The 14,950-nt window shown below is 52.4% G+C and overlaps 1 protein-coding gene across 1 annotated transcript in view; it reads right to left on the bottom strand.

Annotated features, from left to right (window-relative positions):
* Nucleotides 1-14,950, bottom strand: part of LOC119957341 (dedicator of cytokinesis protein 5-like) — a 72,127-nt gene that overhangs the window by 41,612 nt on the left and 15,565 nt on the right. The window contains 13 exon segments of the mRNA XM_038785242.1: nt 51-149; nt 609-704; nt 999-1,135; nt 2,767-2,873; nt 3,114-3,184; nt 4,343-4,454; nt 7,585-7,719; nt 9,178-9,278; nt 9,903-9,922; nt 9,925-9,991; nt 11,845-11,942; nt 13,011-13,191; nt 14,736-14,839. Coding sequence (XP_038641170.1) covers nt 51-149; nt 609-704; nt 999-1,135; nt 2,767-2,873; nt 3,114-3,184; nt 4,343-4,454; nt 7,585-7,719; nt 9,178-9,278; nt 9,903-9,922; nt 9,925-9,991; nt 11,845-11,942; nt 13,011-13,191; nt 14,736-14,839 — 1,328 coding nt within the window.

Genomic DNA, 14,950 nt, shown 5'->3' with positions numbered 1-14,950 from the left:
GACCCCGTGAGCTCCCTCATGAGAATACGCGGAAACGGGGTTTTACTCACGATAATGTCATGCCGCGTCTTGAAGGTGTTGATATAGTGTGTGTAATGGTTGTCCTCCATCTGGTTGAGAATGGCTATCATACAGGCGATGAAAACACCCTGTAGGGGGAGTCAGAGAGGGAGTTAGTGTCCTGGGGCGACCGATGGAGAAGCCATGTTTCCCTTCCGACACCCGTTGCCGGGAGACGGATTCCACCGCGATCCGCAGGCTGAGTGCCGAAGATTCCCGAGAGGGGGAGGGAGTTGGACACTCTCGCCTGGCAAAGATTCCATGCTCAAGGGAAACTCCCAGCCATGGATCGGATGGGCTGAATGGCCTCTTTGTGTGACTGATAAGGGGATCTGGGAGCAAGTGTTGCGCAGATCCGCACGGGGATCTCCACCGAACTGACACCCCTGAAGTGACTGTAGTGGAGAGACCACTATTTCTTGGAGAGTGGGTGGAGGGGTGAGGGAAGCGAACGTCCGGCGGCTATGAGATTCTGGGAGAGCCTGGTACCGGAGTGTGGACGGGACAGGGGGGAGGAGGAGGGGGGTGGGGTGGGGGGGGCGACTCACAATCTGGCTGGCCTGCCGGTCCATTCCAATCACCGTGCGGTTAATCCTCCTCAGCAGCCTCTCCATGATCAGCTGGACGTGCGTCTGGCGTGGTCCCTGTAACGGCACGAGACGTCGGGCAGAAAGGCGCTGACGGGCTGTCCCCTTACACCCAGCACGTTGACAAGAAACCTCCCCCACCCCCCCCCCACCCCCCCCCCCCACCACCCCGGCAATCTCGCTGCCACGTATACCCCAACCAGACCTATTTCTCCCCGCGATGATTCGTGCCAAATTTGTGGTGCTCCAAATTATTGCGTGCTCCCTTGGAATTAAGGATACGGCGGGGTGGGTGATGGGCCGAATGGGCTCCGTCAGTGGGCCTTTAGGACAGGTCAGAGGGCTACTCACGATGGATTTGCTGTCCAGGACCTGGAGAACGCTGCTGAGTAACTGGCCACAAGCTTCATGGTCAGGTTTGCTGGAGTTATCGTCGAGCTGCCCACTCAGTTGGTCGATGATCAGGGGCAGCAGGATGTCCCTGCACTCTGTGGGAGAAAGGCCCAGACAGAAACATTCTCAACATCTGCTCCAACTGGGAGCTGCTGCAGTTCAACATCCGAGTCCCCGGGGGGAGCCAGACATCACCGAGCAGCTGTGAAGCACGTTCCCACTCCCTCTCCTCACTGTCTTGTGACACACTCTCCTCTCCCTCTCCTTTCCCTCTCACACCATCCTGTAACACACTCCCTCTCTCTCTCTCACACGCCATCCTGTAATCCCTCTCTCTCTCCAACTATCTCTCCAACTCTCTCTCTCTCTCACACGCCATCCGGAAACGCCCTCTCTCCAACTCTCTCTCTCTCACACCATCCTGTAATCCCTCTCTCTCTCCAACTATCTCTCTCCAACTCTCTCTCTCTCTCTCACACCATCCTGTAATCCCTCTCTCTCTCCAACTCTTACTCTCCAACTCTCTCTCTCTCTCACACCGTCCTGTAATCCCTCTCTCTCTCCAACTATCTCTCTCCAACTCTTACTCTCCAACTCTCTCTCTCTCTCACACACCGTCCTGTAATCCCTCTCTCTCTCCAACTATCTCTCTCCAACTCTCTCTCTCTCTCTCACACCATCCTGTAATCCCTCTCTCTCTCCAACTATCTCTCTCCAACTCTTACTCTCCAACTCTCTCTCTCTCTCACACCATCCTGTAATCCCTCTCTCTCTCCAACTATCTCTCTCCAACTCTCTCTCTCTCTCTCACACCATCCAGTAATCCCTCTCTCTCTCCAACTATCTCTCTCCAACTATCTCTCTCCAACTCTCTCTCTCTCTCACACCATCCTGTAATCCCTCTCTCTCTCCAACTCTCTCTCTCACACGCCATCCTGTAACACACTCCCTCTCTCTCTCACACACACACCATCCTATAACTCCCTCTCTCCCTCTCCCTGTAACTCCCTCTCTCTGTAACCCTATCTCCCTTCTCTCTCTCTGTAACTCCCTCTCTCCCTGTAACTCCCTCTGTCTGTAACCCTATCTCCCTTCTCTCTCTCTGTAACTCCCTCTCTCCCTGTAACTCCCTCTCTCTGTAACCCTATCTCCCTTCTCTCTCTCTGTAACTCCCTCTCTCCCTGTAACTCCCTGTCTCCCCTCTCACTCTCTCTCTCTGTAACTCCCTCTCTCCCTGTAACTCCCTGTCTCCCCTCTCACTCTCTCTCTCTGTAACTCCCTCTCTCCCTGTAACTCCCTGTCTCCCCTCTCACTCTCTCTCTCTGTAACTCCCTCTCTCCCTGTAACTCCCTGTCCTCCCCTCTCTCTCTCTCTCTCTGTAACTCCCTCTCTCCCTGTAACTCCCTGTCTCCCCTCTCACTCTCTCTCTCTGTAACTCCCTCTCTCCCTGTAACTCCCTGTCTCCCCTCTCACTCTCTCTCTCTGTAACTCCCTCTCTCCCTGTAACTCCCTGTCTCCCCTCTCACTCTCTCTCTCTGTAACTCCCTCTCTCCCTCTTTCTCCGTAACTCCCTCTATCCCTCTCCCTGTAACTCTCTCTCCCCTATCTCTCTCTGTACCTCCCTCTTTCTCTCCTGTACTCTCTGATCTCAGCCACTCTCCTTGGCTGTGCTGCGCGTCACTCGGCAGTGCCTGTGTCACACCAGGGGCTGCAGGGCTTCACTCACCGGGCTGCTTGAAGAGCTCGCTCTCCACTATCTTACACATGCAGTTGAGCTTTTGCCGCACCAATTGATAGTCCGGGATACTCTGGATGAATTTGGTAAAGAGGACACTGCAGGAGGAAACAACAAGGGGAACGTCAGCCAGCCGCAAACAATGGAAGTCAAAATATCAATAAACTGTTCCCATTCGCTAATGTTTTAAGGACCAGCGGGGGATGACTGTCTGGAGTGTTAGCACGGAGTTGATGGGCTGAATGGCCTGTTTCCAGGCCAAAATGGCTCCAAACCAAAATCGATTGACCGGTTCAAGGGTCGCAGGTCGCAGGGGGAGTGACGGCGAGGATGGCTACCTGAGTTCGATGGGATCGAACACCAACATCACGTGGTTGACAATCGATGGCAGGTACTTCAGAGCGGCTCCCTGTGGAGAAGAAATATAAACTTTAACAAAATCACAAGGGTGGAGCGCTTAGCTACAGCACCCCTTGTGGCAGGAGGCTGGAATGACGTCACTCGGCCCTGGTGCAAATGGATTGGCTGTGGGGGTATTTCCATCCCCCATCATCCCCTCATCACTCTGGGAGTCTCCCGCTCGCTCCCGAGCTGTACCTGTCCTGGGAGTGTTTGATGGGGACGGTGTAGAGGGAGCTTTACTCTGTATCTAACCCCGTGCAGTACCTGTCCTGGGAGTGTTTGATGGGGACGGTGTAGAGGGAGCTTTACTCTGTATCTAACCCCGTGCTGTACCTGTCCTGGGAGTGTTTGATGGGGACGGTGTAGAGGGAGCTTTACTCTGTATCTAACCCCGTGCAACTCCTGTCCTGGGAGTGTTTGATGGGGACAGTGTAGAGGGAGCTTTACTCTGTATCTAACCCTGTGCTGTACCTGTCCTGGAGTGTTTGATGGGGACAGTGTAGAAGGAGCTTTACTCTGTATCTAACCCCGTGCTGTACCTGTCCTGGGAGTGTTTGATGGGGACAGTGTAGAGGGAGCTTTACTCTGTATCTAACCCCGTGCAACTCCTGTCCTGGGAGTGTTTGATGGGGACAGTGTAGAGGGAGCTTTACTCTGTATCTAACCCTGTGCTGTACCTGTCCTGGAGTGTTTGATGGGGACAGTGTAGAAGGAGCTTTACTCTGTATCTAACCCCGTGCTGTACCTGTCCTGGGAGTGTTTGATGGGGACAGTGTAGAGGGAGCTTTACTCTGTATCTAACCCCATGCTGTACCTGTCCTGGGAGTGTTGATGGGGACAGTGTAGAGGGAGCTTTACTCTGTATCTAACCCCGTGCTGTACCTGTCCTGGGAGTGTTTGATGGGGACAGTGTAGAGGGAGCTTTACTCTGTATCTAACACCGTGCTGTACCTGTCCTGGGAGTGTTTGATGGGACAGTGTAGAGGGAGCTTTACTCTGTATCTAACCCCGTGCTGTACCTGTCCTCCATTCTCAGGGCGGTACATTAACACAGACACGCAAGATTCTGAAGGTGGTACAGAACAATAATAAAAGGTTGACGGGGGATAGCGATGATACCCCTCAATAAACACCAGCAGTTCAGCCGTCCCGTCTGAGAACGAACCTTAATTTTCACAGATTCCTCCAAGGGCCTGTCCATCAGCGAGTTAAACGAGAGGAATAGTTTTCTGATGGATTCTGAGAATTCAGTGTCGCTCTCCTGTGTCCCATAGATCCTGGGTTCGAAAGACAAGAACGTCAAGAGAACAAAGAAAAGTACAGCACAGGAACAGGCCCTTCGGCCCTCCAAGCCTGCGCCGACCATGCTGCCCGTCTAAACTAAAATCTTCTACACTTCTTGGGCCTTTGGCTGCACGGATATCAGGGGATGCGAGTGAAGGTTCTGGATGAAATAGTTAGGTTTTCAGGCCTTACTGAGGAAAAAAGAGATGGCGGAGAGGTGTTGGGAGGGGATTTCAGAGCTTTGGGTGCACCAGGCAGTTGAAGACCAATTGTGGATCAGTTATACATCGGGGCAGTCGCTGCTCAAGGGGCCAGAGTTGGACGAGCACAGAGATATCAGAGGCGGGAGGAGATAGGTAGGTCTTGGAGGAAGAGCCAGAGGCGGCCAATGAGACCATAAGACCATAGGAAATAGAATAGGAGCCTGTCCGCCATTTAATAAGATCAGGGCCGATCTAACACTCACTAATCCACTTTCCTGCCTTCTCTTCGTAACCCTAATTCCCCTCCTGATTAAAAACCTATCGATCTCGGCCTTGAACATGTTCCAGGACTCGACCTCCACAGCTTCCTGAGGTAAAGAATTCCAAAGATTTCCCACTCTGCGGGAGAAGAAATTCTCCCTCAAATCCGTCTTAAATGAGCTCCCCCTTATTCTGCGACTCCGCCCTCTGGTCCTACATTCTCCCATGAGTGGAAACACCCTCCCAACATTGATCCTGACGAACCCCCTCAGAATCTTATATGTTTCAATCCTATCGCCTCCCATTCAGAACTCCGAGGAATACAGACGCAACCTGATTAATCTTTCCTCAAATTTCAGTCCCTCCATCTCCGGGATCATCCCAGTAATCCTCCTCTGTCCTGCCTCCGGTGATAATCTATCTTTGCTTAAATAAGGGGACCAGAACTGTACCGAGTATTCTAAATGTGGCCTCACTAGTACCTCAGCTGCAGAAACACCTCTTGACTTTTATACTCCAGTTCACTTGATATAAAAGGCAGTGGTCCATTTGCCTTCCCTATTCCCTTCTGTACGTGTCTGCTAGCTTTCTGGGTTTCATGAACAGCGACCCCCCCCCCCCCCCCCCCCCCCCCCCCCACAAGTCTCTTTGTGCTGCAACTTTCTGCAATCCCTCTCCATTGAATATAAATCCTCCTTCTCATTGCCTTCGTCCGAAATGAACAATCACATATGTTCCCACAGTGAATTCCATTTGCCAATTATATGCCCACTTACCTAACCTACCACTATCTCCCTGTAAACTATTTATATCCTCCTCACAACCTGCTTTCTCTCCCACCTTTGTACCATCTGTAGATTTGGCTACAACAAAGAACAAATAAAAGTACAGCACAGGAACAGGCCCTTCGGCCCTCCAAGCCTGTGCCGACCATGCTGCCCGTCTAAACTAAAATCTTCTACACTTCCGGGGTCCGTATCCCTCTATTCCCATCCTATTCATGTATTTGTCAAGATGCCCCTTAAACGTCACTATCGTCCCTGCTTCCACCACCTCCTCCGGCAGCGAGTTCCAGGCACCCACTACCCTCTGTGTAAAAAACATACCTCATACATCGCCTCTAAACCTTGCCCCATCGCACCTTAAACCTATGCCCCCTAGTAATTGACCCCTCTACCCTGGGAAAAAGCCTCTGACTATCCACTCTGTCTATACCCCTCATAATTTTGTAGACCTCTATCTGGTCGCCCCCTCAACCTCCCTCGTTCCAGTGAGAACAAACTGAGTTTATTCAACCGCTCCTCATAGCTAATGCCCTCCATACCAGGCAACATCCTGGTCAATCTCTTCTGCACCCTCTCTAAAGCCTCCACATCCTTCTGGTAGTGTGGCGACCAGAATTGAACACTATACTCCAAGTGTGGCCTAACCAAGGTCCTGTGCAATGCTTCGATCCAGAGTACACGGTTTCTTCCTCCGAATCATTAATATCTATTTTGGGAAGGAGGGGATTTGGGATCGAGATGCTGCTGGACTGAGAGGCAATGGAGGGTCGTCGGGCTCCTTGTGAAAGGGGGCGTGCTGCGAAATGGGGTAGGGGCAGTGGAAGTTTTGCTTTTTGACTCCAACACACCAGAATTCCGAGACAGCCCATCAGATCTGAGACCAATCAACGTCCTTGAACTGATTAAACTGACGATTGTCAGAGGGTCACTGTCTGTGCGGAGCCTGCACCTTCTCCCCCGTGTCTGCGTGGGTTTCCTCTGGGCGCTCCGGTTTCCTCCCACAGCCCAAAGACGTGAAGGTGAGGTGGATTGGCCGTGATCAATTACCCCTTAGTGTCCAAAAAAGGTTAGGTGGGGTTACTGGGTTACGGGAAGGCGTGGGCCTAAGTGCTCTTTCGAAAGGCCGGTGCAGACTCGATGGGATGAATGGCCTCCTTATGCACTGTCAATTCTATGTAAATCTATGTAAATATGGCATACTTGCCTCCATTAGCCGGGGCATTGAGTACAGGAGATGGGAAGTTATGTTGCAGCTCTGTAAAATCTTGGGTAGGCCGCATTTGGAGTATTGCGTGCAGTTCTGGCCACCACATTATCAGAAGGACGTGGAAGCTTTGGACACAGTGCAAAGAAGGTTCACCAGGATGTTGCCTGGTCTCGAGGGTGTTGGCTACAAGGAGATGTTGACTAAACTAGGATTGTTTTCACTGGAGAGATGGAGGCTGAGAGGAGACCTGATAGAGGCCCGCAAGTTTATGAGAGGCGCAGACAGGGTGGATAGTCAGAGGCTTTTTCCAAGGGCGGAAGTGTTGATTACAAGGGGGCAGAGGTTAAAGGTGAGAGGGGGAAAGTTCAAGGGAGATGGTGCGGGGCAGGTTTTTCATGCAGAGAGTGGTGGGTACCTGGAACCCGCTGCCAGAGGATGTGGTGGAAGCGGGCACATTAGCAACACTGAAGAGGCATCTGGATGGGTACATGAAGAGGGAGGAAATAGAGGGATACGGACCGAGGAAGGCAGAAGGTTTACTTTTTATTTAAGGCATCATGGTCGGCACAGGCTTGGAGGGCCGAAGGCCTGTTCCTGTGCTGTACATTTCTTTGACATCCCGCGGGAGTGAGCGGGCCTCCCAGTTCCAAATCCGATGGTTCCTTACCTCAGGTACAGTTGCTTCGATTGGACGATGAAACGGAAGATGTACTTCAGGGCCTTCAGAGCAGAGAATAGGAGGTCCGTCTTGTCCGCACGCTCAGCGTTCGAGACGTAATAGTGGAGTACTTTGGCCAACTTCCTGTCAAGTGGATGGAGGGGAAGGAAGGGGGGGGGAGTGTCAGGTGACCATTTCAACCCACACGACCCCGCCGTATTCGTGTCTGACGCATGCAGCTTCCTTGAACCTGCCTTACCTCACTTTCCCATGCGAGAGGCCGAGAGGCCTAGCTCTCTCGAAGGCCTGCCGCTGAGGAAACGCGGTTGGGGATTGCCCCTGGGCGTGTTGGCTGACCCGTCACAGGACGTTGGCGCACGTTACTGTCAACGGCAAGCCCAGTGCAGTCGGCAGGAATCTCTAACTCCCAATAGTCGGGATCTCGGACCTAGCTCCGGTTGGGATTTCACCCACAAACTGCGATTTGGAAAGCTGAACCTAACCTCAGTTACAGCACTTTCTTATCATTCACGAGATCTGGGCGCTGCTGGCTGGGCCCAGCATTTATTGCCCATCTCTAATTGCCCCTCGAGAAGGTGGGTGGGTGAGCCGCCAGCTTGAGCCGCTGCAGTCTATGTGGTGTAGGTACACCCACCGTGCTGTTAGGGAGGGAGTTCCAGGATTTTGACCCCAGCGACAGTGAAGGAACGGCCGATATATTTCCAAGTCGGGGCGGTGAGTGACTTGGAGGGGAACCTCCAGGTGGTGGGGTTCCCAGGTATCTGCTGCCCTTGTCCTTCTAGATGGTAGAGGCCGTGGGTTTGGAAGGTGCTGCCTAAGGAGCCTTGGTGAGTTGCTGCAGTGCATCTTATAGATGGTACACACGGCTGCGACTGTGCGTCGGTGGGGGAGGAAATGAATTATAGAATCCTTACAGTGCAGAAGGGGGCCATTCGGCCCATCAAGTCTGCACCGACCCTTCGAAAGAGCTCCCTAACTCAGTCCAATATCCCGCCCTATCCCCGGAACTAGATGTAACCTATGGGACACTAAGGGGCAATTGATCATGGCCAATCCCACCGAACCTGCACATCTTTGGACTGTGGGAGGAACCCGGAGCACCCGAGGAACCCACGCAGACACGGGGAGAACGTGCAAACCCCACACACAGACAGTCATCCCAAGGCTGCATACAAACCCGTGGTACTATGAGGCAGCAGTGCTAACCACCGAGGGAGTGAGTGTTTGTGGATGGGGTGCCGATCAAGCGGGGCTGCTTTGTTCTGGATGGTGTGGAGCTTTTTGAGTGTTGTTGGGAGCTGCACTCATCCAGGCAAGTGGAGAGTATTCCCTCACACTCCTGACTTGTGCCTTGTAGATGGTGGACAGGCTTTGGGGGGGGGAGTCAGGAGGTGAGTTACTCTCCGCAGGATTCCCAGCCTCTGACCTGCTCTGGTAGCCGCAGTATTTATATGGCTGGGTCCAGTTCAGTATCTGGTCAATGAATCAAACCTTGCAATGCACCCCCAACTGAACTAGACCAGCAGAGACTCCCCGGAAAAACATGAATGATTTTCTGCGCACCCCTACATCTATACTTACACGTATGCAAGCGTGGCGCTGAAATGGTTGGTGATGTAAGTTTCCAGAACAGGATTAAAGTGCTGAAATTTGATATCTCCGATCAGGGAGATGATAAAAACCTGGAAAAGAGAGAGCGGAGAGGTTTGGAATTATCTGGGAAGATAAAAAAAAAACAGTGCATTGATGTAGCGCCTTGGAAACGGAGCGGACGAGCGACATCGTCGGTGCAGGTGTGGGTTTATTTCGTATTGACCCGCGCCCAAGACTTCTCGTGGCCTCCCAGGGTGCAAGGTCGAATTGGCCGCGAAGAAAGGGCCTCCAAAGATGAGCACGCTATCGCGCTTTCCACGTTGCCCACCGAAGTGACTCACCGTCAATTGGCGTACCTGCGGAATTTGAGTCATCCAGCTAGCCAATTGGCGCACAGGAAGATTCCACACATACACCACCCCACCCCCTCCCCACCCCACTCGCATATCCCGACAGAAGTGGAGAGTATTCCGTCCCCACTCCTGAAACTGGCGACGCACTCAGCATTGCTCAATCAGTGCTGCCCCGTTGCAGAATCACCCCTCACAGCATTCGCCGTTTTCTGCGCCGCTGTCTGAACCTCCTCACCTCTCCCTCTCTAAGGAGTACAGTCCCAATCTCTCCCGATGAGAGGGCGTTCTTTCGTTTTAAGTGTGTGTGTGTGTGTGTGCCCAGCGGTGATACAGGTCGGGAGCTGAACTGATAGATCTTACCAGGGCATCGAATACCAAAAGTCGTAAGTGTCCCTGTCTGAGGTTTCCATCATTATGTTGAAGAGTGCGTCGAGAGTATCCTGTAGGAACTGAGAGAAGGGGAGTTAGTTCTTTTGGAAATGCTTCACCTCTTTCACACACACACATAGGAAACAAAACAATTTGACTGTGTCATGTGAGTGTGCCTTTAAGAAAGGCTTCGTCTCTTATCATGTCTCGTGTAGCACATTGGGCTGTGAGGTGGGAGGGGTTTTCAGTTTGACTACTTTTGGACTGCTGAAGGAGAAAGACGTGTTCTCCCTGTTTCATTTTTGAAGCTGTTCCAGTTAAAAAGCCCATTGGTTGCGGCTAACTGCCTCGGTAACTTTAAAGACATAGTTGCTTTCCGGAAGGAGTTCAGATCTGCTGGCTGGACCTGGATCAGAATTTCAGGAAAAGGACCAGTCCCATTCAAGTGGGAATGCAGTATGCTGCACCACATCCTTGAAAAGGGGTTTTGGTAAAATTGGATTTTGTTATTGAATTGGAACAGTTAAGGGGGGAATTCATTAAGTGTTATACATAGATTACTGTAGCTGTGTGGGGTATTTATATTTGTAATTGATAAAAATTCTTGCTGTGTTTATACATAGATATGTTAACTACATTCTTAGAATAAATCTTGGATTGATTAAAGTGTCGAGGAAGACTGATGAATCGGCTGAAGTGAAGACTTCCGTGCTCACCTTAGCCAAATTCAACACAAAGGTTGTAGGTCAGGTGAACTCCATGATACATTTGAGTTTCTAAGCCCTGGTCCATGACGACTGGTATTAACGTCCCTGAGAATCTCCATCACGGATTTCTATCTTCGATTCCGTATGGGTTAACCATATGCCAGGAACCCTGACCTTCTCCCCACACCCTGTACCTTTTGTGTACGCCCCTCGACAGTGATTCAACAGGCTGTCCAACCATGGGGCAAGGGGGTGGGCCTCGCCTCTGTGCCCCCTATGTTCCCCAAGGCCACTTTCGGAATGGCAGCCAGGGCAGGGGCCATTCTCAACCCCATCACTGCCCAAACTGTTGTCCAGCTGATACCGTTTTTCTGGGTGTTTCTGACTGGGCCTAGCATTTATTCCCCCTCCCTAATTGCCCCGTGCAACATGGCGCCGGACGCGCACGGACCCGGCCTGCTAAAAAACTGCCCCCCTGTAACCAGCCTCGCCCGCCCCGTACCACCCCCCCACCAGTACCCCCAGCCCACGCCGAAGCCCCCCTCCCGCCAGTGGAACAGCCCCCCCCCCCCCCCCGCCGACTGTGGCGGTGCTGGACACAGCCTGCACACGCCATGCGAGGTCCCTGAAGGTGGTGAGGACATCTGTCCCACGCCATCGCGGACTCAGCCTATCGGGGGCGGAGCATCGGGGAAGGGCCTCAGGTGACGTCTGGAGGCCTTCCCGACGGCGTGCGGTGTACTCCTCGAGCACGCCATTTTTGAGGGGTAGCATCGGAAAAAACGGCACCAACCCCCCCCCCCCCCCCCCCCGGTTCTGGCGCAAAAGTGGATTCTCCGGCCGATCGCCGAACGCAATTTCGGCTTTGCCGATCGGGGAATCCCACTGTCTCTAATTAACTTCGCCACAGGGAGCCCTATTATCCAAACAAAACTCCTCTGACCAAACTTTTACGATGCTTTAATTACACCTCCAGTTCCCAAAATGCCGAGCTGTCTTTCAAACCAGGATTTTTAAAAAACGTGACTGCAGCAGTCGAACACACACACAAACCGAGTCTTTTAACCCTCACCGCAGCAACTACATACGTATCTGCAATTCCTAAATTCATCACCTCATGATCATTAATAATAAGACTGCCACTTTAGCCCCGGATTCATGAATTCAATTTAAATTTCCCTTCTTTCCTTGGTGGGATTCGAACTCGACGCCCGTGGGCTGCTCACCTTTACAATCTCGCTGCCGTCCACTTCCATTAACCGCCTGAGGTTTTGCTCGATGCTTTGGTGACTCGATCGCCAGTTCAGCAGGCCCAACAAGTCAACTGTGAACACACAATCCACACAGCGCACACTTTATATGTCCAGGAAGACACAATTGCATTTGTCTAGCGCCTGCCGCCACTTTATCTTCCCCAAAGTGCTTCGCAGCCGCTGACGTATTTTCGAAATTGAGTCACTGAGATATTGGGAAAAACTGCAGGAACGCATAAAGCGGAATCATGATTTAAAAATAATTGTTCCGGGATGTGGGCTGGGTCCGACATTTGTTGTCCATCCCTAATTGCCCCCTTGAGAAGGGGGTGGGTGAGCCGCCTTCTTGAGCCGCTGCAGTCTGTGTGGTGTAGGTACACCCACAGTGCTGTTGGGGAGGGAGTTCCAGGATTTTGACCCCAGCGACAGTGAAGGAACGGCCGATATATTTCCAAGTTGGGGCGGTGAGTGACTTGGAGGGGAACCTCCAGGTGGTGGGGTTCCCAGGTATCTGCTGCCCTTGTCCTTCTAGATGGTAGAGGTCGTGGGTTTGGAAGGAGCTGCCTAAGGAGCCTTGGTGAGTTGCTGCAGTGCATCTTGTAGATGGTACACACGGTTGCCACTGTGCGTCGGTGGTGGAGGGAGTGAATGTTTGTGGATGGGGTGCCGATCAAGCTGGGGCTGCTTTGTCCTGGATGGTGTGCACCTTCTTGAGTGTTGTTGGGAGCTGCACTCATCCAGGCAAGTGGAGAGTATTCTATTGTGCGTCTCCAGTTAACAGGGCACTCAGGGTTGTTCAAAGTGTGCTGCCCAAAAACCACAAAATCATCTCGTATCGAGTGGTGGACGTTTTGATTTGAGTTTTGCGGTGGGGGGGTGGGAGGGGGGGGGGGGGGGGGGGGGGGCTGGTCGAGCAGGCTCTGTACTCTGCCTAGAGAAAGAAGCTGTTTAAATTGATTAGCCAATCATTGGAGAGCATGGCCCCCATATGAGACTATTCAGTCGAGTTACATTACACCCGAGCAGTGGAGGGCTCTCTCTAAAGTGGAAATTCAAGCGGGTCGACTGACATTAGTGAAGCGATCTTTTATCAACTCAACTATACAATCACGTTTGGCCTGGTTATGTTTGGGACGTACCATTTTGAGTCAGTTTGGTCGAGCAGACCAGCGTTGCGATCTGAAAACTGTCCTTGATGATCGATAAGGTGGCAGAGTGCTGAACCCCTTTTCCATTCTGACTCTCTCTCAGTTCCTGCTCTTCCTTGGTGCCAGGCTGCGCGAGGTAACACTTGGCGTCTTCCGCTTTCTTGGTGTCCCCCTGGCAACGAGTCAGAAGTTAGTAGCGTGGGACGGATCCGGCCCAGACGGAGGCCAGCCGGCCCGTCGTGCCAGTACCGGCCCCCTTCTGCTGGCGCAACCCTTGCTCCCTTCACCGCCAGGCCAGGCCAATGGAACACCCCGAATCGAGGGGAGGGTGGTCGATGTCAGGAAGGCAGCCCTCCAAATATCCGCCATTGGGAAAATATGTAAATCCACAATTAAAGATGGCGGTGGGGCACTTCGAGAATCATCACACAATCAGGAGGAGTCAGCCTGGTTTCGTGAAAGGGAAATCGCGATCAACAAATTTCTTTCAGAGTTCTTTGAGAATGTAATAAGCAGGGTGGATAGAGGTGAACCTGAAGATGTCATGTATTTAGATTTAAATTTTGTTCAGAGTTCTTTGAGGGTGTAATAAGCAGGGTAGATAGAGGCGAACCGGTAGATGCAGTGTATTTGGATTTCCAAAAGACATTCGATAAGTTGATATATAACGGGATATTGCAGAAGAAAAGACTGGGGAGTAACGTACTGATAAAATCGTAGAATCCCTACAGTGCAGAAGGGGGCCATTCAGCCCATCAAGCGAGCACCGACCCTCTGAAAGAGCACTCCACACAAGCATTATCCCAATGACTCCTTAACCTAACTTGCACATCTTTGGACACTAAGGGGCAATTTAGCACGGCCAATCCACCTAACCTGCACATCTTTGGACTGTGGGGGGAAACCGGAGCACCCAGAGGAAAACCACGCAGACTCGGGGAGGAGGTGCAGACTCCATTAAGAAGGTCACCCGAGGCCGGAATTCAACACAGGCCCCTGGCGCTGTGAGGCAGCAGTGCTAACCACTGTGCCACCCCCGAGCCGGCCAGTACCGAGGACTGGCGAACGAACAGCAAACAGAGAAGGAGGGATAAATGGAAAAGAAAAGCAGATTGGTATTTCAATGGAGGCAGACAGTAGAACGAAATGGTGCAGAGGGATCTGGAGTACTGCTGACTGTTTGGACCCCTTATTCAAGGAGTGTCATCTACACATTGGAGACAGCTCCGGCAAGGTTCGTTAGGCCAATTTCTGGGATGGGCGGGTTCGTCTCATGAGGAGAGGGTTGGGAAGGTTGGGCCTGGACTCATTTGGGAGTTTAGCAGAACCAGGGGCGATCGTACTGAAACATATCAGATTCTGAGGGGGAGCGGGGGGGTGGGGGGGGGGGGGGGTGGGGGGGGAGAGTTTGACAGGGTGGAGGCTGATGTTTCGCCTCCTCATGAGGGAACCGAGAACGAGGGAGGCGCAGGGTCGAAAGGAGGGGTCGGCCATTTCAGACGGAGGTGAGGAAGAACGTCTCCCCTGAGGGTGATGGGTCTGTCGGATTCTCTTCCCCCAGAGAGAGGTCAAGGCCGAGACACTCACCGCTACAGAGAGAGCTGACAGGCTTCAATCCCAGAAGCCTCCAGTCATCATTCCCAGAAGCCTCTAGTCATCCCTCATCTGCCACCGCGGCCCCCCCCCCCACGCTCCGCCTTCCCCCTCCTCCCCTACCTTAAAGACGATTAAGTCGTGCTTCCCATCACGTAACGTGGTGCCGTCCGGCTTCATTAGCTTCACGAACGACATTCCGAAGAGCTTCTCCGACTTGTCCTTAGCTGCACGTACGGCAACAGGGTAACGTATCAGAAAACAGGTTCCAGCACCACAGGTGGCCGACAGAACTAACCCTTCCCTCCAAATCTTGGCGCGATTTAAAAAAAAACTCC

Source organism: Scyliorhinus canicula, chromosome 26 (genome assembly GCF_902713615.1).
Source record: "Scyliorhinus canicula chromosome 26, sScyCan1.1, whole genome shotgun sequence".
Classification (NCBI taxonomy): Eukaryota; Metazoa; Chordata; class Chondrichthyes; order Carcharhiniformes; family Scyliorhinidae; genus Scyliorhinus; species Scyliorhinus canicula.
The sequence above is the reverse complement of the archived record's forward strand: the minus strand, read 5'-3'. Positions and strand labels throughout refer to the sequence as shown.